The sequence below is a fragment of the Amphibalanus amphitrite genome, unplaced genomic scaffold, assembly GCF_019059575.1.
Source record: "Amphibalanus amphitrite isolate SeventyFive unplaced genomic scaffold, NRLGWU_Aamphi_draft 000117F_arrow, whole genome shotgun sequence".
NCBI classification, from domain to species: domain Eukaryota; kingdom Metazoa; phylum Arthropoda; class Thecostraca; order Balanomorpha; family Balanidae; genus Amphibalanus; species Amphibalanus amphitrite.
The window spans coordinates 1001077-1021743 of record NW_024881612.1 but is presented as its reverse complement, the minus strand read 5'-3'; the positions used below and the strand labels follow the sequence as shown (position 1 = coordinate 1021743).

Here is a 20667-nt window from a genome sequence, read left to right as displayed (position 1 = left end):
CGTCCACGGTGTCTCCACCACCCTCGGCTCCACCGGCCACGGTGTCTCCACCACCCTTGGCTCCACCGTCCACGGTGTCTCCACCACCCTCGGCTCCACCGGCCACGGTGTCTCCACCACCCTTGGCTCAACCGGCCACGGTGTCTCCACCACCCTCGGCTCCACCGGCCACGATGTCTCCACCACCCTCGGCTCCACCGGCCACGGTGTCTCCACCAACCTCGGCTCCACCGGCCACGGTGTCTCCACCACCCTTGGCTCCACCGTACACGGTGTCTCCACCACCCTCGGCTCCACCCTCCACGGTGTCTCCACCACCCTTGGCTCCACCGTCCACGGTGTCTCCACCACCCTCGGCTCCACCGTCCACGGTGTCTCCACCACCCTCGGCTCCACCGGCCACGGTGTCTCCACCACCCTTGACTCAACCGGCCACGGTGTCTCCACCACCCTCGGCTCCACCGGCCACGGTGTCTCCACCACCCTTGGCTCCACCGGCCACGGTGTCTCCACCAACCTCGGCTCCACCGGCCACGGTGTCTCCACCACCCTTGGCTCCACCGTACACGGTGTCTCCACCACCCTCGGCTCCACCCTCCACGGTGTCTCCACCACCCTTGGCTCCACCGTCCACGGTGTCTCCACCACCCTCGGCTCCACCGGCCACGGTGTCTCCACCACCCTCGGCTCCACCGGCCACGGTGTCTCCACCACCCTCGGCTCCACCGGCCACGGTGTCTCCACCACCCTCGGCTCCACGGCGGTTAAGCATTGTGATATCCCACACAGGCCACACACCAGATCATAGACATTACGCCCTTGTCCTTGCCTTGTCGCCAGATTGATCGTGTTAAAAGATCCTACATAAAGTTTCAACTTAATATCTTGTAAAACCAGGGCTCCTGTGATCTGCAATTCGTTGCAAGAACAATTGGGTTGGGATCATTGATGTCACTCACATGTTTATGCACTTGTTTGCTGATCGCTAACGTTTGTAGCGTCAATCAATATATGCAAATGTGCTCTCCAGGTTTTGGTGGCACTCTTCAGTGTCCCCACTGCGACTTCAGCTGTTTGGGACAACATCGTCTGGACAGACACTTGAAGAGACGACACGGCCAAAGCGTGAACGGCAGATACAAGTGCAAGTGGTGTTCTTACGTCACCGACCACTCCGGCAGCATGACGCGGCACCGAAGGACTCACGCGAAAGAACGGCCGTACCGCTGTGAAGTGTGCGGCAAAACGTTTTCTCAACAAGTCGGTCTGACCGCTCACCGTCGTGTGCACACCGGTCAGAGTCCGTACAAGTGTGATATCTGTGGGAAGGCGTTCACACGTTCTGGTGCTCTGGCGATGCACAGACGTGTCCACGCTGGCGAAAAGGTCCGGCAGTGTGAGCAGTCTGGTGCCGCGCGTTTAGCTAGAACTAACGGCAACGAACACAAGACACCCGGTGTCCGTGTGAAGCCGCATCAGTGTCATGAATGTCGAGCCAGATTTGTTACACGCGCAGATCTCACTGTACACATACGAACCCATACCGGGGAGAAGCCGTACAGCTGCTCCATTTGCCCGGCACGGTTCGCTGAGCGGTCACATCTCGTCAGACACATGCTGACCCACACAGGGGAGAAGCCTTTTGGCTGCTCTATTTGCCAGGCACGATTCACTGAGCGGCGGCATCTCACCGTACACATGCGAACCCATACAGGAGAGAAGCCGTTTGGCTGCTCTATTTGCCCGGCACGGTTCACCCAGCGTTCAACCCTCACCAACCACATGCGGACCCACACAGGGGAGAAGCCTTTTGGCTGCTCCATTTGCCCGGCACGTTATGCTCAGCAATCGGCTCTCACCGTACACATGCGAACCCATACAGGAGAGAAGCCGTTTGGCTGCTCCATTTGCCCGGCACGGTTTGCTCTTCGTTCAATTCTCACCATTCACATGCGGTCCCACACAGGGGAGAAGCCGTTTGGCTGCTCCGTTTGTCCGGCACGTTTTGCTCAGCGATCGGGTCTCAGCGGCCACATCAGGACCCACACAGGAGAGAAGCCGTTTGGCTGCTCCATTTGCCCGGCACGGTTTGCTCTTCGTTCAAATCTCACCAGTCACATGCGGACCCACACATGGTAGAGGCCTTTTGACTGCTCCATGTGTCCGGCACGGTTTGCTCAGCTTTCGCATCTCACCAGTCACATGAGGACCCATACAGGGTAGAAGCCGTTTGGCCGCTCCATATGCCCGGCACGGTTCGTTCAACGGTCGGCCCGAATAGCTCATATGCGAATCCACACAGGAGAGTGGCCGCAACGGCTGTTTCATATGCCCGCAGGGGGCTGACCGTGGTCAGAGCTGCTGCTTAGCCGGGGTCATCTGGCTCCGGCTGTGCGGCGGCTGTGACTTCGGCCAGTAAGGGGAGTAGCGCCCCCTCGGCCCCAGCTTGACGCGCGTTTTGACCTGGACTTGCCTTGCTTACTGGATGGATTGTCTGCAGGATTGGCCCCGCAGGGGGTTGGCAGTGGCCGGGGTGCGTATTCGCCAATAGTATTACACGAATCGGCCCACCAACTAGCGACATCTCTAGTGCGACGTCATAGCCATCCGACGTGACAATCATGCATTGAGGCCAGATTTGAGTTGAGACTTTTTTTAATTGTATATGGCAATTCAATTGACAGTGTGTCGTCGTAGCCGAGTGGTTAGAGTCTCGGTGTGATGAGCGAAAGGTCGATGGATCGATTCCTGCTTTTGCGGTTCTTTTCTAAGAAGTCGGTTTTAGACACGCATTTTTTGGCCCCTAGGCCCTAAGTTCGCACGCCAATATCGTACGCCCAATAAATCTATGACAAGTATTCATCTGATTAGGGAATAAGTTGCAAAAGAACTGCAGTTGCAGTCTGTACCTGAAATACCAATTGTGTTACGGTACTGTCGATACTGTCGATCCCCTGGTGGCAGAAATGTTAAAGTTATAGTTAAGGCATAGCTCCTATAGATGACGCCTTTGACGGCTGGAAAATGATAATCTCGTCCCCTGATTACGCTAACAGCTATGCCCAACTTTTTTGTGCATGGTGATTCTTACATGAAAACTATCTAATTGCATGCTAACCAGCGTGCGATTTTTAGCTTAGTTTTCGCTACTTTTAGGTACTTTACCTTGCCAAGTGCCACCTACTTTCAAAAGGTCAGCGCCACCCCTGTCATATCCAGCAGGAGCTGCGTGATCGGTGCTATCACCCATTGGCAGTGAGAAATATTGATCAATGGTCATCGCCCAGCACCATTTGTCTTTCCATTGGCTACGTTCGCATAGTATGCACTATGCATTAGTGATGTCAATTGTCAATCACAAAAAATCAGAACACCGATACCAAACCAAATTCAAACAAAAACCATTGGAAAATACCGAAACCGAACCAATCGGTTGGACTGCAAATATTTCTCTTAGGTATGCAACATATTCATTTGAAGAATGCTTACCTCTGATTTCTTAGGTGCACGCCGTTGCAAATGTATCCAAAAAAACGCACAATGACAGATAACACGAAAATTGATGTCGCCGAGTGGATTCGAACCACCTACCTCCATTTCATCATTCCGATACTCTACCCATTGCGCCACGGCGGCAACACGTTCAAGGAAGTTTAAATGTCGTTAAGTTAAAACTTAGCTTCAATAGACTCCACCAAGGGCGAGGACCGAACGTATGACGCCACGCTGACGTCACTCAAGAGGCACGCTATTGGTCGGGCCGATTCGTGTAATACTATTGGCGAATACGCGGCCGGGGTCGCTGTCGGACTGGGTTCCTTGGGCCTTTGCCCCGCGGCGGCCTTGGCCTCGGCCAGCAAGGGGAGTAGCGCCCCCTCGGCCCCAGCTTGACCCATGCTTGCTTGCGACTTGCTTTGATCGCTGGTTGGACAGATGGTACGGCCCGACTTTTCTTGGTTTTCGTGGTTTTGTTTCTCTTGAGCGGTCTCTGTTTGCTTTTGCTTTGCTTTTCACCGGATGTCCGCGTTTCTTTCGATCACAGCTTTCTGATTCTTTTCCTACCTTTTTCGTTGTTTTTGCACCCGCAGGAACACAGCCGAGTTGGGCTAGTGTAAGGGGAGTGGCGTCCCCTCGGGTACCAGCCGGTTTTACTAGGCTAGGCGAGCCGACCCGTACCCCAGGACAACGGGATCCTGGAGGTTGAGCCCCCCACCGTGCGGAGCCAGTCGCGGTGGCTGGGCAACACGCCTCTTTGGCCCTGAGTTCTGTAAGGGCGGGACACTCAGTGGGGCGCCGCACTTGAGGAGCCATTCCCAGTCGTGACGCCGCCGGGGGTGGTGTCTGAGAGGTGTCGCCGGCGGGGTTCGGGCACTTGTGCTCGTCCTCCGTCGGTGGGACTGATCCGTCGCTGCCCCTGGCGGTGACTCGGCTAGGCGTCAAGGGAGGAGGCGGTATCCGACCGTGGGGGGTGGTGAGTCTCTCTCTCCCCCGCGGAAGGTGCCGCCAAGTCCCGTACAGTCAGCTCGGCCGTCCCAGGCCTTGTAGCGGCGCCGTTGCGGAGCGTCGGCGGCCGAGCTGGCGGAGACCAAGCACACTCCATGGATAACTCGACCAACCCCCCTTCCCCCACTCTTACCAATCCTTCGGCCTCGGCCGATCCTCGCCCGTTGGCCTCGGCCGACAGGCGAACGGTGCTTGAAAAAGGTCCACGATCTCCTAAGATCCTCATCTTCCGGAGCGCAGACAGGGAGCTGAGCTCTCTGTCGCCCTTCCAGCGGAAGGATGGCTGCGACCGGTTTGGTTCGATAGTTCGTTGTGACCGGATGCGTGATGGCGCGCTGGAGGTCGAGTTCAGGAAAAGCGAGGAGGCGGCGAAAGCATTGGACGCTACTCGCTTCGTGTTCTCCGAGGGACGAGCATCCGGCCGGAGGCTCGTTTCCATCCCGCTTACAGTGGAGCCCCACCGTTCTAAGAACTCCTCACGAGGGGTCATTAACTGTTTCGATTTGAGGGGAGTGAGCGACGAGGATATTGCGGACGGGCTCGCCGATTTCGGCGTGACAGCGGCTCGCCGCATCATGACGAAGAGAGGCACGGTCTCGACCAACAACATCATTCTGACATTTGACTCTACCGACTTGCCGAGTGAGATTCGCGTGGGCTACGTGAAGGTTCGCGTGCGGCCTTTCGTCCCAGCGCCCATGCGCTGCTTCTGCTGCCAACGTTTCGGCCACACAAAGGACAACTGCCGAGGAAGACCCACGTGCTCCAAGTGTGCTTCGCAGGACCACACTGACGAAACCTGTGACTCGGAGACCCCCCGATGCGTCAACTGCGGAGAGGGGCAGACGCCGCACTCCGCGTATGATAGGTCTTGCCCTGCATACGTCAAGGAGAAAGAGATCATGACCATCAAGGCTACCAGAAATCTGTCTTTCAAAGAGGCCCGGGAGGTGTACAACCAGAGTCACCCGAAGACCTCGTATGCCCAGAAGGTGAGAGTCACAAACTCTACCGATGCCTCCCAGATGAGCGTAGCACAGCTCGTGCAGCTTCTCAAACGATTCGGCCTCACCGTCGTAGCCACTGGTGACTCAGCGGACAACACGGCGCCTCGTGCGCCGCCGAGCAACACAGAGCAGGCTGCTCAAGAGTCAGTGTGGGGTCCACCCAGTCCCGCTCCAGCCGCGAACGGTAATGGAGACGATTGGATCGTCGTCCAGCGCCGACAGGGTGGTCGGCGCCCCCCGGCGCAGGGTAAGGCGCCACCCACCCCGCCCCGCCCCCGACCGTCTACGGCGGTGCAGGAGGCTCTGCGGCGGGGGGAGGAGGAGAGAAGGGCACGTGAGGCGAGGAGGGCTCGCCTCGTCCAGAAGGCCCTCGAGGCTAAGGAAGCCTCGTCTGCCGACTCCGCCTCCGGGAGTGCCAATGCGGCTGTCGCCGCTGACACCCCGGAGACACCTGAGGCGGGGACTCGGCCCATCATGGGTCCCCCGCCGCCTCCTCCACCTCCGCAGCGGCGGCCACCACCGCCGCTGCCAGAGACGCCTGTGTCGAGGACACAGGCCGCCGCCTCGACATCCCCGTCGGGGCGGCAACAGCCCTCCGCGGCTCCAGGGCGCCTCGCCAAGCGGCAGACGCCCCCGAGCTGGTCACCTTCGGAGGGCGACGCCCCCCGGTCGAAAAGGCCCCAGCCGGGCCCGAGCCATGCCCGATCTGCCTCTGCTGAAGGGAGGCTTCACCGAGAGGGCTCAGGGCACCCCCGTATCCGCTACGGGGGGAGCGCCTCCTCGGAGTTAGAGGACCTAGTCTAGTCTTTCAGTCTAGTCATTTCCTCTTTTATCCTTTTATCTTTTTCGCGCTATTGCGCTTTTTTACCAGGTGCATTTCTCTCGGTGCTTTTTACCTTTTTTGTGGTCAGTCAGGTATCTGTGTGCGCCTTTGCCTCATGTTATACGCGCCCTTTTTGCGCCTTTTTAACCACGCCTTTTATTCTACAGTGGAACTGTAGAGGCCTCCGGGCCAACTACCAGGACCTACAGTCTCTTATCCGTTGGCGCACACCCCTTGTTTTAGGTCTCCAGGAGACCAAGCTAGCGCCAAACGTTACCTTTGCCATCAAGGGCTACTCTGTTTTTAGAAGAGACCTGGACACCCCTACCATTGCCCATGGAGGTGTGCTTCTGGCGGTTCACCACAGCGTACCTGCTCGCCAGGTGCCGCTGCAGACTCCTCTGCAGGCGGTGGCCGCCAGAGTTGATTTCAACCACCGGGAACTGACAGTGTGCTCTTTATACCTACCACCAGGTATAGCGCTCCCGGTGGTTGAGCTGCATCGACTTGTCGATGAGCTTCCACCTCCGGTCCTGGTAGTCGGCGATTTTAATGCCCATAGCCTGGCGTGGGGATGCGACACGACTGGCACTCGTGGTCGACTTTTAGAATCTTTTATCCGCGATGAGGCGCTGTGTATTTTAAATACAGGACAGCGCACCCATTTTACAACACCCTCCGGTCAAACATCGGCTCTGGACCTGAGCTTAGTCAGTCCGCGGCTAGCTCAGCTTTTTACCTGGTCCGTCCATGACGACCCACTCGGGAGCGACCACTTCCCAGTGTGGCTGGAGCACCAGGAGTCCCCAGTGTCAGGCAACCGTCCACCTAGGTGGAATGTTCGGAAGGCCGACTGGGGCGAATTCCAGGCCGCCGTAGAGGCCACGGTTTTATCCAGAGCCGACCCCTCTGTGATGTCTACAGAGGATTTTACATGTTTACTCATTGACTCCGCAAACGGGTGCATACCCAAGACGTCGAGTCAGCCTCGTCGTCCTCCGGTCCCGTGGTGGACCAAGGAATGCGGAGATGCGATTCGTGCCAGGAAGCGCGCTTTTAGAAAGTTTGACCGGAGTAGTACTACTGAGAACCTCATCGCTTTTAAGAAAGCGCGGGCTTTTGCCCGTCGCGTTTTAAAAGAGGCAAAGGCTGTTTCATGGCGCACGTACGTTAGTTCCTTAAACCGTTTTACTCCTACGACCCAGATATGGGCACGCATGAAGCGCATTGAAGGCCGGTTCAGCTCTGTTCCGCTTCCGGTTTTAAGAGTGAACAACACGGACATATCCCACCCTTTAGACGTCGCAGAGACGATAGGCCGTGCACTCTATCAGCGCTGCCGAGGAGAGCCGTCCTCACGACCTGCACCAGCCGCCGTGGACTTCAGCACAGCTGAAAATTTGATGTACAATGAGCCTTTCTCTATGGCTGAGCTCACGTCTGCCATCAGCTCGTTGCGCAGCGTCTCAGAAGGTCCGGATGCTGTCCACAACGACATGCTCCGTCATCTCCCAGCAGTTGCCCTCGAGGCGCTGCTAGCAACTTTCAATTCGCTTTGGGAGACTAGCACTTTCCCTGAGACCTGGCGGGAAGCCACTATCATTCCTATCTTGAAGGCTGGCAAGTCGGGACATGACCCTCTCCACTATCGGCCCATCTCTCTCACATCATCGCTTTCAAAGCTGATGGAGAAGATGGTCAATGTGCGTCTTAGCTGGTTTTTGGAACATCACGGTGTTTTTACAAACGCCCAGTGCGGCTTTAGAAAGCACCGCAGCCCTGTTGACCACATTTTAGCCCTCGACACCGAGATACGCACCTGTTTTACTGAAAAGAAGCACCTTGGAGCACTGTTCTTTGATATTGAGGCGGCCTATGATACAGTGTTACGACACAGAATACTTTCCAAAGTACACAAGTACGGCATACGCGGCCGGATGGGCCTCTTTATTAAGAACTTTTTATCGGGTCGTCGGTTCAAAGTCCGAGTTGGCAGTAGTCTTTCGAGCAGTTTTACCCAAGATAACGGAGTTCCCCAGGGCGGGGTGCTTAGTGTGGCGCTCTTTGCAGTGGCGATCAATGACATCGCTGATGATCTGCCGGTCTCGATCGGTAGATCGCTCTTCGTGGATGATTTTGCCATTTGGTTTGCCGCTTCAAGCGCTCGGCATATGGCCAGACAGCTGCAGCTTGCAGTGACGCGGTTGGAGAGATGGAGTCGAGACAACGGTCTTCGTTTTTCAACAACGAAGACCGTCGCTATGCACTTTTGCCGCCGCCGCTGCGGCGACCTTCCCTTGGGAATCCAGCTCTATGGACAGATGATTCCTACTCGTCCGGTGGCGAAGTTTCTTGGGATCTTTTTTGACAGTCGTTTAACGTATAAAGAACATTTTAGAACGCTTCGGGAACGATGTTTTAAATCCCTGAACGTTTTAAAATGTGTCGCCCGCACATCTTATGGTGCGGACCGCAGGACCCTTCTTCTTCTATATCGATCTATTGTACGATCGAAGCTAGATTACGCTTCTTTTGTCTACGATTCAGCGAGTGAATCTAGCAAGAGGGTCCTGGATACAGTCCATCATGCAGCACTCCGAGTAGCCACCGGAGCATTCCGCACCTCGCCCAGGAGCAGCATTCTTGCTGAGGCGCATGAACCGCCACTTTCACTCCGCCGTCAGATGTTGGGTATGCGGTACGCGCTGAAACTGCGCCAATTTCCTATGCACCCGACGTACCCATACGTTTTTTACGGCATGCCACCCGATGTAACGGAAGGTTACGACCCTCGTTCGGAGTGCGCATGAAAGAACTGTTTTCAATAGCTGACATAGCATTGCGTAACGTTCGTCGTACCTGGGCTGCGCCCCCTCCACCGTGGAAAAGTGTCAGTCCACAGGTGGATCTTTCGCTTTCTGCAGTTCCAAAGGGCAAGTTGCTGCCTGCAGAGGCACGAGTCCGAGCCTTGGAACACCTTGCCTCTTACGATGGTTTTATTCCTGTATTCACAGACGGCTCTAAAACACCTGAGGGAGCGGGCTGTTCTTTCGTCGCTGGCGACGATACCCGTTCATTTTCGTTGCCATCTTTCGCCTCGGTGTTTTCATCGGAACTTGTTGCCATCGAGAAGGCTTTGTGTTTTATTGAGGTATCGGACGGACCTTTTTACTTGATTTTATCGGACTCCCTAAGCAGCCTGTTGGCCCTACGGAGTTTTAATCCAGCCGACCCGATCGTTCAAGACATTTTAGCTCGGCTTCAGTCAGTAGAACAATCGGGTAAATCTGTTCAGTTCTGCTGGATTCCCAGTCACGTTGGCGTTCATGGCAATGAGCTGGCAGACGCGGCTGCAAGGCGTGCTGCTGCAGCACCCTGCACTCGTCGGTTGCCATTGCCGGCGCGTGATTTTTACCCTGCTGTACGATCTTTTATTCTAACGGAGTGGCAGGCAGAGTGGCGCCTGCGTGGAGGCAGGAAGCTCCGAGAGGTGAAGCCGACTCTGGAGCATTGGAGGTCTTGCTCGCAAGACAACAGGTCAAACGAAGTGATTTTATGCAGGCTCCGCATCGGTCATACGTATGCGACGCATGGCCACCTTCTCCGCGGAGATGAGCAGCCCGTTTGCGGCGGGTGCGCCGTGCCTCTCACCGTCGCCCACGTGCTTTTATCTTGTCGACGCTTGGAACCGGACCGGACTCGCTACCTGGGCCGCATCGCTCCGGATATCACCGTCCGCCACTTGCTGGGTGACGAGTCACCCTGGGTTTTATCTGGCAACATCTTTTCCTTTATCCGTTCAATCAAATTGCAAGTAATCTACTCGATCTGATACCAAACCAACTAGTCCATACGTCTATTCTAATCTAGTCCTTACGCCTAGTCAGCTGTCTTTTACGATACGCTTGGAGTATTTTACCCTTCTTTGCTCTTTTTAACCAGCTTTTAGGCTTTTTTAAGCCTTTTATTACGTCGGTTTTCTTGTGACACACTTGCTTTACTTGTATATAGTTATGGGCGCAAAATGACCTTGTAGTCGGCGCGCCCTTAAGCCCCAATAAACAAACAAACAAGGCTGTTTCATATGCCCCGCTCGATTTTCAGTTTCATCACATCTTTAAACTCACCTGTCGACTCACAAGGGGGAGCGGCCGCTAGGTCGTCCATTACAAATAACCCTGCTCACAGTGGCGCAGGAACTATTTTCTGTCTGGGAGGCTCATTACGCGCCGCCGGAATGTACACTGTGGCAGGTCTGGACGCTTCCGTCTTTACATCGTGCTCCTTACCGCTGAATGCGTTTGATTCGCGTCAAATCTTGTGTGAAGACTTAGAACTGTACTAGCAATCTTATGGTCAAAGAATTTTAGAAATCGACTGATAAAAATTTGAGTTATGAGCGTGTAAACACAAAATTGTGATTGCCGCGTTTCCTGCGTCGGCCGATCCCGCCGCAGCGGGTGACATATTCTTTGCAGGCTTCTAAATGTCATACTGATTGTTGAATTAATTAGAAACTTATCATACATACTCTGAAATGTCTGTTCTTTCATAAAGTGAAAGAAATCAGAAAATTGGCTCGTAACTTTTTGGGTTATCTGCGTGTAAACGCAAAACTGTCGCTAATATGGCAATTTCGATCACATTGGACCTCAGCTTACCTTGAAGATAATGACCTAGGTTCATGAAACTCACACACAACAGAGTTCCCCATGGCGTCTTCCTACCCTCCAAATGTCGTCTTTCTAGCTTCAGTGGGTGCTGAGATCTTAGGGTGGAGGCGACATTCCCCCCCCCCCCCCCCTCATTCCACTGGACTTAGTACTCACAACCCTTCACCTACCGCTAAAACCGTGACCTGTACGTTCCATTCTCAAAAGACACATTCGAAAACACCAAGGTAGTGCTCGTACGCATGCTCAATCTGCCGTGCACAGTTGACTTCACGATCGCTGATCAACAGACACATGTGGACTCAGAGACAATGTGGACTACAAACAACGACCCACACGAGGGAGCAGGACATGTCTGCGGAGCGGCATACATCTTTGCATCTTTTGAGCCTTAAATGTTAACATTTTTTTTTTACTGATTTCTTGTAGTTCAGTTATATGTACCCAACTTGCTGGCTGCTGCAATACATTGTTGTTCAGGATCAGTTTTTGTTGTTGTCGTTGTTGTTACGATATTTGGGCGCCGTCTCTTGAGTGTGCCTCCGATTTTCTGACCTACTCCAACTCCGCCTCTGGGAGCTGGTGGGAAATTGCATTGTTAAAGGTTTAAAACACTGCATTCACAATGTGTTGACTGCTCTAAGTGTCGCAATTACGGAGCGTGTGTATCTTGAGGCTTGCAACATGGTATTTAATGTGTGAATGCCATTTTTATCCCAGGTACATTTTGTCACCAGACGCTTACATCTACTTCCCTAAATTAGCTTCGGAGTTCGGACGACACCTAAGCTACGGTTACAGAACAATTTACCGAACTGCGTTTTGCCGAATGCTTATTCGCCGAATGTCAATATGTCGAATGCATTTTGCGGACGTGTCAGAAAGGCGAAGTGCTAAAAGTCGAAATGAAATTTGCGGACATGCCTTTTTGCCGACGTGCAAAAAGTCTTATTACATTTCGACTAATCGACATTTCAGCAAGCTGCCAATTCGGCAAATTTACATTTCAACTAATTGACATTTCGACTAATGGGCAAATCGCATTTCGGCAAATTTACATTTCGGCTAATAAGCATTTCGGCAAATTGGCATTTCGGAAGAAAAGGCATGTCGAGAAATGGCATTTTGACATTTTGACACGTCGGCAAAAAGCACATCGGCAAAATGACGTTCGGCAAAATGACATTCGGCAAATCGCCTTTCGGGAATTTGTCCGGACACCTGCGCTACTATGGCAACCAGTAGCGGCGGAACACCTTCAATTAAGGGGGGGGGGCACTGCTGACTTTTGGTCCCATTTTTCAATGCAACGCCCATATGGCTAATGTTAGAATGCCAAAATCAAAGGGTCTTCATTGTCTTCCGAAATGGTGGCACGGTGCCTCGGTGCCCTCCCCGTTCCGCCGCCTATGCTGGCAACAAATTATATGGTTTATAATTATTGAACCAGTTTGGGGTAAAATATCATTAAACCAGTAAATAAATTTAAATAGTTATTCTTTGAGTTGCATTCAACATGTTCCTCCTTAGAGCACTTCATTATGTTCATTTCATTTTCTCATTTGTTGAATGCACTCTAGTCTTTCTAGATGCGAGCGTGCTGCTCCGGCCCAAATCACACTTCCGTACTCTAGGACCGATCGGACATTAGCACAATACGCTGCGATAACTCCTATTACAACAGCCGCATCGTACGCCCTGCAGACTCCTTATAAGGAGAGCTGACGCCCGATTACAACTGAATCAATGTAATCGGAAAAGTTCAGTTTGCCGTCAATGATGACGCCTAGGTCTTTCACGCTAGTGACAAAAGAGAGCACGGTTCCGCCAATGCTGAAGCGGACCGGAAGTAGTTTTGCTTTCAGTGACACACGTAGGGGAGAGTGGGGCAAAGCGGCCACCCGGGGCAAAGCGGCCACCCATCGTTTTAGCCCTTCATAGCTGGCGTCAGTTCCAATTTATGGTTTCCAATTATACTTCTCTTCACGGTCGTTCGAATGAGCCAGACCGGAGTTTCAGGCCCATCACCATTGTTCTGTGAAACACAGAAAAGCCTTTCTTGCCAGGTTACCAACTATGTTTACAATTTTTAAATGTTATGTTATTCCATAACCGTTTGGAATTTTTATAAGAGCTCTGGTCCATGCATTGCATGGTTATCGTATATGTATTCTACCAATTTTAATGTTTTTTACTCCACTAATAGCTAAGCTGGAATATTTTTATCTCGGACGGTATGCGCGGGGCAAAGTGGCCGGGGCAAAGTGGCCACCCTCCAATTTGCCATAAGTTGTTTCCATCTGGATAAACAACATTATTTATATTCAAATGTGTCCTCATGCATTCATCTTGGGCACTTTTCAGTTGCATGAGTTACCAAATAATGCAATTAAATGTTTTTCATGAAAATCCTTTCTTTCTTTACCTACAGGTGGAAGATGATAAAGTTAACATCCATCCTCGCTTAAACCTTGTCACCATTAAATACCCTAGTCGTACATGAGGCAAATATTTTGTTCTTCATATCGGGACTTGAGAAGACGCCGGTGGCCGCTTTGCCCCAGGGTATGGGGCAAAATGGCCAATATGCATAGGTTTAAAGTTTTGTCAATATCTTCCATATGCGAACGCCTTTGGAAATAAAACGCAGTTGAAATAAAAGGCAACTTAATAGGGATCACATTGGTATAGAAAGGATCTTTCCAAGTTTAAAAATCAAGCGTTGGCAGCGTGAGAAGCGTTAGGGTGGCCGCTTTGCCCCACTCTCCCCTAAGTGAGAGCATTTGGCCGGGTTTAGAGTGATGTGCCAAGCCTGGGACCAGGGGCCCGGGAACGATTTTCCAGTTGGGGGGGGGGGGGGCGAGCCTAAAATGCCTGACATGATGCATTGAAACAGTGACGTAGCTAGGGGTCTAAGGGGACACGTACCCCCCCCCCCCCCAATCGGGATAAAAGGGATCCTCGGGACCGAGGGGCCCTGCGGCGCCATTTGACCGCTGAGGGTTAACGATGGCCATATTTCTACTCAGAAGGGCCCCATGGGGCTCGTTAGAGCACCTCATGGGCCCTAAATAGCCAAACTAAGATCTCCATGAGGGACCCACGCCGGCTTCTGAGGGCCTCTTGCGGCCTTTAAGGGCACCTCGATTGTCTCCAAAGGCCCGTTACTGGCCTCTGAGAGGTCTTACCGGCCTATGAGGGGCCAGTTCTAGGGGCATTTCCCGCCTGTGATGGTCCCACACTTATTTTTCTGAGGGCCCCATAACGGCAACTATGGGGCCCTCGTCGGCGCCTATGAGGGCCCACACCGGTGTCTCTGAGGGTTACACCCCCAACTCTGAGTGCCTACACCAGTACCTATTAAAGCCCTATATCGGCGGTTCTGAGGACCCAACCAACACCTGCGCATCTGAAGGTCACCCACTGGTGACTTTTGAGGGCCCCACACCGGTGACTCTGAGGGCCCCACCGGCGTCTGACAGTACCATGCCGGTCTCTAAGGACCCGACAGGACTTCTTCTGCCGGCCTAACGACCCCTTGCCGGCCACTGAGATCCCCTGCCGGCTTGTAGAGAGTTCGCGTCAGCAGCTCTAAAGGCCCAACACCCGTCTGTAACGGCTCCACACCAGCGTCTATGAGGGCCCAAAGCTACGCCTGTAAGGACCCTCATCGGCGCCTCTGAGAGAATCACACTAGCACCTCTGAGCGCCCACACCGGCACCTGCATGGGGGCCCCACACCGGTGCCTCTAAAGGTCCCTTACCGACGGCTCTGAGGGCTACGCCGGTGATTCTGAGGGTGCTACCGATAACCGAAGGCACCACACAAGCCCTTAGTGTCACTGAGCTTTAATCCCATACCGGCCCTCCGAGGGCGCCACGTCAGTGCACTCATTGCCCCACACCCCTCCATCACACCCGGAGCGGGTAAACTGTGTTATACCTATAGCAACGATTTTACTGCACCGTTGTACGTTATGTATTTCTCAAAGTTGACTCAAGCTGGTGCAGTATAAAATCTGGCCTGCCAAACTTAGGCCAAGGTCAGGCCCAAATCAAAGCGGGATGACAATAGCAGATGTTGTCAAATCGATACTGTATCAGCAGAAACCATTCAGATGGCAAGGAAAATGTCGTGTGTTGATGTGTAGATGTATAAAGGAAAAAAGAAGGAAAGAAGTCCGGAAAAGGGAGGAAATATCTTTTCTCGCTGCCTCAATGTTGAGGGGGTGCCGCCCCCTCGGCTCCCAAGTTGGGGGCAAGCGCCCCCGCTGCCCCCCCCCCCCCTGTTCCCGGGTCTATGCCTGGGACCAAGAATGTAGCCGGAACATTTTGTTACTATATAACATATTTGAGGGGGGGGGGCTGATTTGCCCCCACCGGCCAGTTTTTCTTCTCTGTGCGAAAAATGGCATGAGCTGACGGCATTGAAATTGTCGACGTTTTCGTTGTCAGTCATTGAGGGTATTGGGTCAAAATGATGAGTTTGTATAGTGTTCAGAGGCGTCTCCACGGTCAGTTTCTGGGACACATGTTTTCGGCAGACCTCATCAGTCATCCCCGCCGTCCACGGTGTCTCCACCACCCTCGGCTCCACCGGCCACGGTGTCTCCACCACCCTCGGCTCCACCGCGGCCACGGTGTCTCCACCAACCTCGGCTCCACCGTCCACGGTGTCTCCACGACCCTCGGCTCCACGGCGGTTAAGCATTGTGATATCCCACACAGGCCACACACCAGATCATAGACATTACGCCCTTGTCCTTGTCGCCAGATTGATCGTGTTAAAAGATCCAACATAAAGTTTCAACTTAATGTCTTGTATAACCAGGGCTCCTGTGATCTGCAATTCGTTGCAAGATCAATTGGGTTGTGATCATTGATGTCACTCACATGTCTATGCACTTGTTTGCTGATCGCTAACGTTTGTAGCGTCAATCAATATATGCAAATGTGTTCTCCAGGTTTTGGTGGCACTCTTCAGTGTCCCCACTGCGACTTCAGCTGTTTGGGACAACATTGTCTGGACAGACACTTGAAGAGACGACACGGCCAAAGCGTGAACGGCAGATACAAGTGCAAGTGGTGTTCTTACGTCACCGACCACTCCGGCAGCATGACGCGGCACCGAAGGACTCACGCGAAAGAACGGCCGTACCGCTGTGAAGTGTGCGGCAAAACGTTTGCTCAACAAGTCGGTCTGACCGCTCACCGTCGTGTGCACACCGGTCAGAGTCCGTGCAAGTGTGATATCTGTGGGAAGGCGTTCACACGTTCTGGTGATCTGGCGATGCACAGACGTGTCCACGCTGGCGAAAAGGTCCGGCAGTGTGAGCAGTCTGGTGCCGCGTGTTTAGCTACAACTAACGGCAAAGAACACAAGACACACGGTGTCCGTGTGAAGCCGCATCAGTGTCATGAATGTCGAGCCAGATTTGTTACACGCGCAGATCTCACTGTACACATACGAACCCATACCGGGGAGAAGCCGTACAGCTGCTCCATTTGCCCGGCACGGTTCGCTGAGCGGTCACATCTCGTCAGACACGTGCAGACCCTTACAAAGGAGAAGTCGTTTGGCTGCTCCATTTGCCAGGCAAGATTCGCTTATCAGTCAACGCTCACCATACACATGCGGACCCACACAGGGGAGAAGCCTTTTGACTGCTCCATTTGCAAGGCACGGTTCGCTCTTCGTTCAACTCTCATCAGTCACATGCGAACCCATACAGGGGAGAAGCCTTTTGACTGCTCCATTTGCAAGGCACGGTTCGCTCAGCGGCATATCCTCACCGAACACATGCGGACCCACACAGGGGAGAAGCCTTTTGGCTGCTCCATTTGTCCGGCACGTTTTGCTCAGCGATCGGCTCTCAGCATCCACATGAGGACCCACACAGGAGAGAAGCCGTACAGCTGCTCCATTTGCCCGGCACGGTTCGCTGAGCGGTCACATCTCGTCAGACACATGCGGACCCACACAGGGGAGAAGCCGTATGGCTGCCCCGTTTGCCCGGCACGGTTTGCTCTTCGGTCAAGCGTCACCGAGCACATGCGGACCCACTCAGGAGAGAAACCGTTTGGCTGCTCTATTTGCCCGGCACGGTTCGCCCAGCGTTCAACCCTCACCAGGCACATGCGGACCCACACAGGGGAGAAGCCTTTTGGCTGCTCCATTTGCCAGGCACGATTTGCTCATCGGTCAGCCCTCATCAATCACATGCGTATCCATACAGGGGAGAAGCCGTATGGCTGCTCTATTTGCCCAGCCCGGTTCACTAATCGGTCAAGCCTCACTGCACACATGCGTACGCACGCACGCGGGGAGCGCCCGCACAGCAGTCCCTCATCTACCCGGCGCGTTTTTTCTGTTGGGTCAGATGTCACCAAACAAATGACACCACACAGAATAGCGACCCTACTGCTGCTCCGTCAAACAGACGCGGTTTGCTTTTCGGTAAGGTCTCAAGGGAAACATACGAACCCACACATGAGAGCGGCCGTAGGGCTGCTCCATCTGCACTGTACGATTTTCGGTTTCATCACAACTCAAAAGCCAGCTGCTGATTCACACGGGGAAACGACCTAATGGTCGTGTATACTAAATGAAAATCATGCTTAACCCGCGTCCCGCTGGCGGTCCTGTATTTCCAGGCTCTGATGGGGGCCCTATAACTCGGCCTCTGGGCCATGTATCGGCACGCCGTAGGCGGTGTTCCAAAGAGCGTCCAAATAATGAGAAAAATACTCTTGTCACTTTTTATGTCAGATAAAAGGTAAGGTCGCTAAAGGTCAACAAAGGTGAAATTTGTCACTTTCTAGGTCAAACTTCGATAATTTTCGACAAATGGGCAGTGTGAGCAGTCTGGAACCGCGTGTTCAGCTACATCTAACGACAAAGAACACAGGGCACCTCGTATTCTTGTGAAGCCCCACCACTTTCCTGAGTGTTTGGCATGTTTTTTTTAGATGTGCATGATGTACGGCTCTCCAATGAAACAGTGGTTGGTCTTGCTTTTTAGGTTATATCTGGTCTTATATGAAATCCAAAGGCGTAAGCATTAACCCGATTCGTATGTATGCATATTTGTCACGAACTGTGAGATTGCATCTTTGTATGCCGAATACTTTCCGAGATATTAAACAAAAACCTCATTTTTTGGCGTTTGGGGTATTCTGGCCGCAGTCTTCCTGGGACCGCCTATGAGAGCAGTGGAGCCATCGAACGAGAGGGACGCGGAAACACAGAATCATGAATGAATCGAGCGTGTAGTAAACGGAGCATGGAAGGGAGACTCAGCAGAGGCTATCCGGGTGGCCGGCGCGCGCCGCGCCCTCAGGCACCGGCTGACCCTCCGGACCGCGTGGGGTCAGAGGTCGCGCTCGGGAAGTCTCGGCTCTGGGTTTTAGCGCTGTGAAACAGGAAGGCGGGGGAGGATAACGCCAGCCCGACTGACCTATAGCTTGGCTGATTTGTGTGGAGTGGAGGGGAACACAGAACTGGATTGTTGCTTGTGCGTATGACGGAACGGATGTATTGTCTGCATAACCTGTGATATAATATTCGTAGGTAATTATTCCAGGACTTAAAAAAGGGAATTGACGCTGGCCCGAGAGAGCGGACGGGTACCGTCCTACCCCCCTCCCCCCCCCGTATGGCCTTTGTCTAGATTTCTTTGAACGTGAGGCCGATGGAAAGCTTAAGGTTGACACTCCCGACCTTGGTTTCAGCTTATTTGGGTTGGTATTGGGTGGTTCCTTCGGCACAAAGATGTTTTCATGTCAGGCCAGGTCACTGACCGACATAAATTAGACTTTGCACGGTCTTAACCCGCGCCGGGCCGGTGCTCCGCGACTTACGCGCCGGGCCGGGGGGAGGGTCTGAACACCCCCCCCCCGTCTAACTCGGCTCCTGGCCGACACGTGGTAAGCGACATTCGAAAGAGCGTCAAAAATGATGATGGAAACACTTCGCTCATTTTTTGGTCAGGTCAAAGGTCAGGTCGCCAGAGGTCAACAAAGGTCAAATGTAGTCCATTTCAACAATCTTGGAAAATGCCAACGCTAACTCGGAAACCGATAGAGCTACAGCGCCACGGAAAAGCGCATTCGATAGCCCTTTTACATACCTTTCTGAATATTGCTCTCAGATTTGACCTCAGGTCAAGGTTTAGCCTCCAGAGGGCAAAAACTAAAATAGCAGTTTTCACGAAAACTGTTTTAACTTTTGACTCAATAGTGCCACGACATTACTTTTGGCAGCGTCGTGTTCCTCTCGTCGAGACGCGTCGGAGGAGCTATTTGTTGACCTTGAAAGGTCATTTTGAAAATTTGACCTCTGGTCAAGGTCATGACCTGACCGAAAAGGGTCATGTTGCATATCAGTCGATCCGTATCGTCGAGCTGAATACATTTAACGTGTTTCCATTGCTCTAGCACGTCTTTATCAAAAGTTATAGCAAAAAAAAACTGCTGGTGACCGTTCATGACCTGAGATGACCTCAGGGTTACACAGAGGGGTCGCAGGTGCATTTTTCCGATTCAGTGTGTCATTTTTACCTATGAACCGATGTTTGAGTGGGTTTTGAACAACATTCGTCCAAAATAGACACATTTCAGTTTTCTCCCTTTGACTTATAATGGAGAGGTCGTAAAATTGGCCTGACCTTAGGTCACCGACATCAAAATTCCGAGATATTTTAAATACTGTTACTCTTATCAATCGCCGAAAGTTTCTAGGTGATTGTACAGTCGGTGCACCTATGACGAGGATTGCAACTTTTCTGAGGTGAGGTCACTTGCCGTGAGGTGAGGTCACCTATGAACCGATGTTTGAGTGGGTTTTGAACAACATTCGTCCAAAATAGACACATTTCAGTTTTCTCCCTTTGACTTATAATGGAGAGGTCGTAAAATTGGCCTGACCTTAGGTCACCGACATCAAAATTCCGAGATATTTTAAATACTGTTACTCTTATCAATCGCCGAAAGTTTCTAGGTGATTGTACAGTCGGTGCACCTATGACGAGGATTGCAACTTTTCTGAGGTGAGGTCACTTGCCGTGACCTGGTGACCTGACCTTGAGAGCCCTGGGTCTGAAATTTTCACAGCCTGTGTAGAAAAGATGCATGAACACTGAACAGGTGTGCCAAAAACCTAAGGGGGTGTTTAAATACCCCCCGGTCCGGCGCGGTTTGAAATGTTTGAGCTTTACAATGCCTTCAGTACTAGAGGATCATTTACAAGGAATTAAAGCTTACGCTTTACAGGATTTAGAACGTACACGTGCGGACACAGGTGAGAAGCGTTTTGGATGCTCCATTTGCACGGCACGGTTCGTTCAACGGTCGGCCCGAATAGCTCATATGCGAATCCACACAGGAGAGTGGCCGCAACGGCTGCTCCAACTGCCCCGCACGATTTTCTGTTTCATCACATCTTAACCCTCGCATGTGTAGGGGGGGGGGGGTCGGATGGACCCCCCCCCATGGTTTTTCGCGAATAACTCAAGTAAAAAGCGGCCGATCGCGACGAAACTTTCAGTACCCTCGCATTGATCAATTTTACACCTACCCTGAAAATTTCATGACCCTGACCCAAATGACCTTTGACCTGTGACCTCTTTTCCGAGACCATGTTTGGCCGGAATCGCGATTTCAC

General features: G+C 52.7%; 1 protein-coding gene across 1 annotated transcript; it reads left to right on the top strand.

The window, feature by feature from the left end:
• Positions 1 to 15887: 15887 nt before the first annotated feature.
• LOC122381298 (gastrula zinc finger protein XlCGF57.1-like) lies at positions 15888 to 17969 on the top strand. The gene has a single exon (XM_043365302.1). It carries the CDS (start codon positions 15889 to 15891, stop codon positions 17593 to 17595), a length of 1707 nt encoding a protein of 568 aa, XP_043221237.1. The 5' UTR covers position 15888; the 3' UTR covers positions 17596 to 17969.
• The last annotated feature ends 2698 nt before the right edge of the window (positions 17970 to 20667 follow it).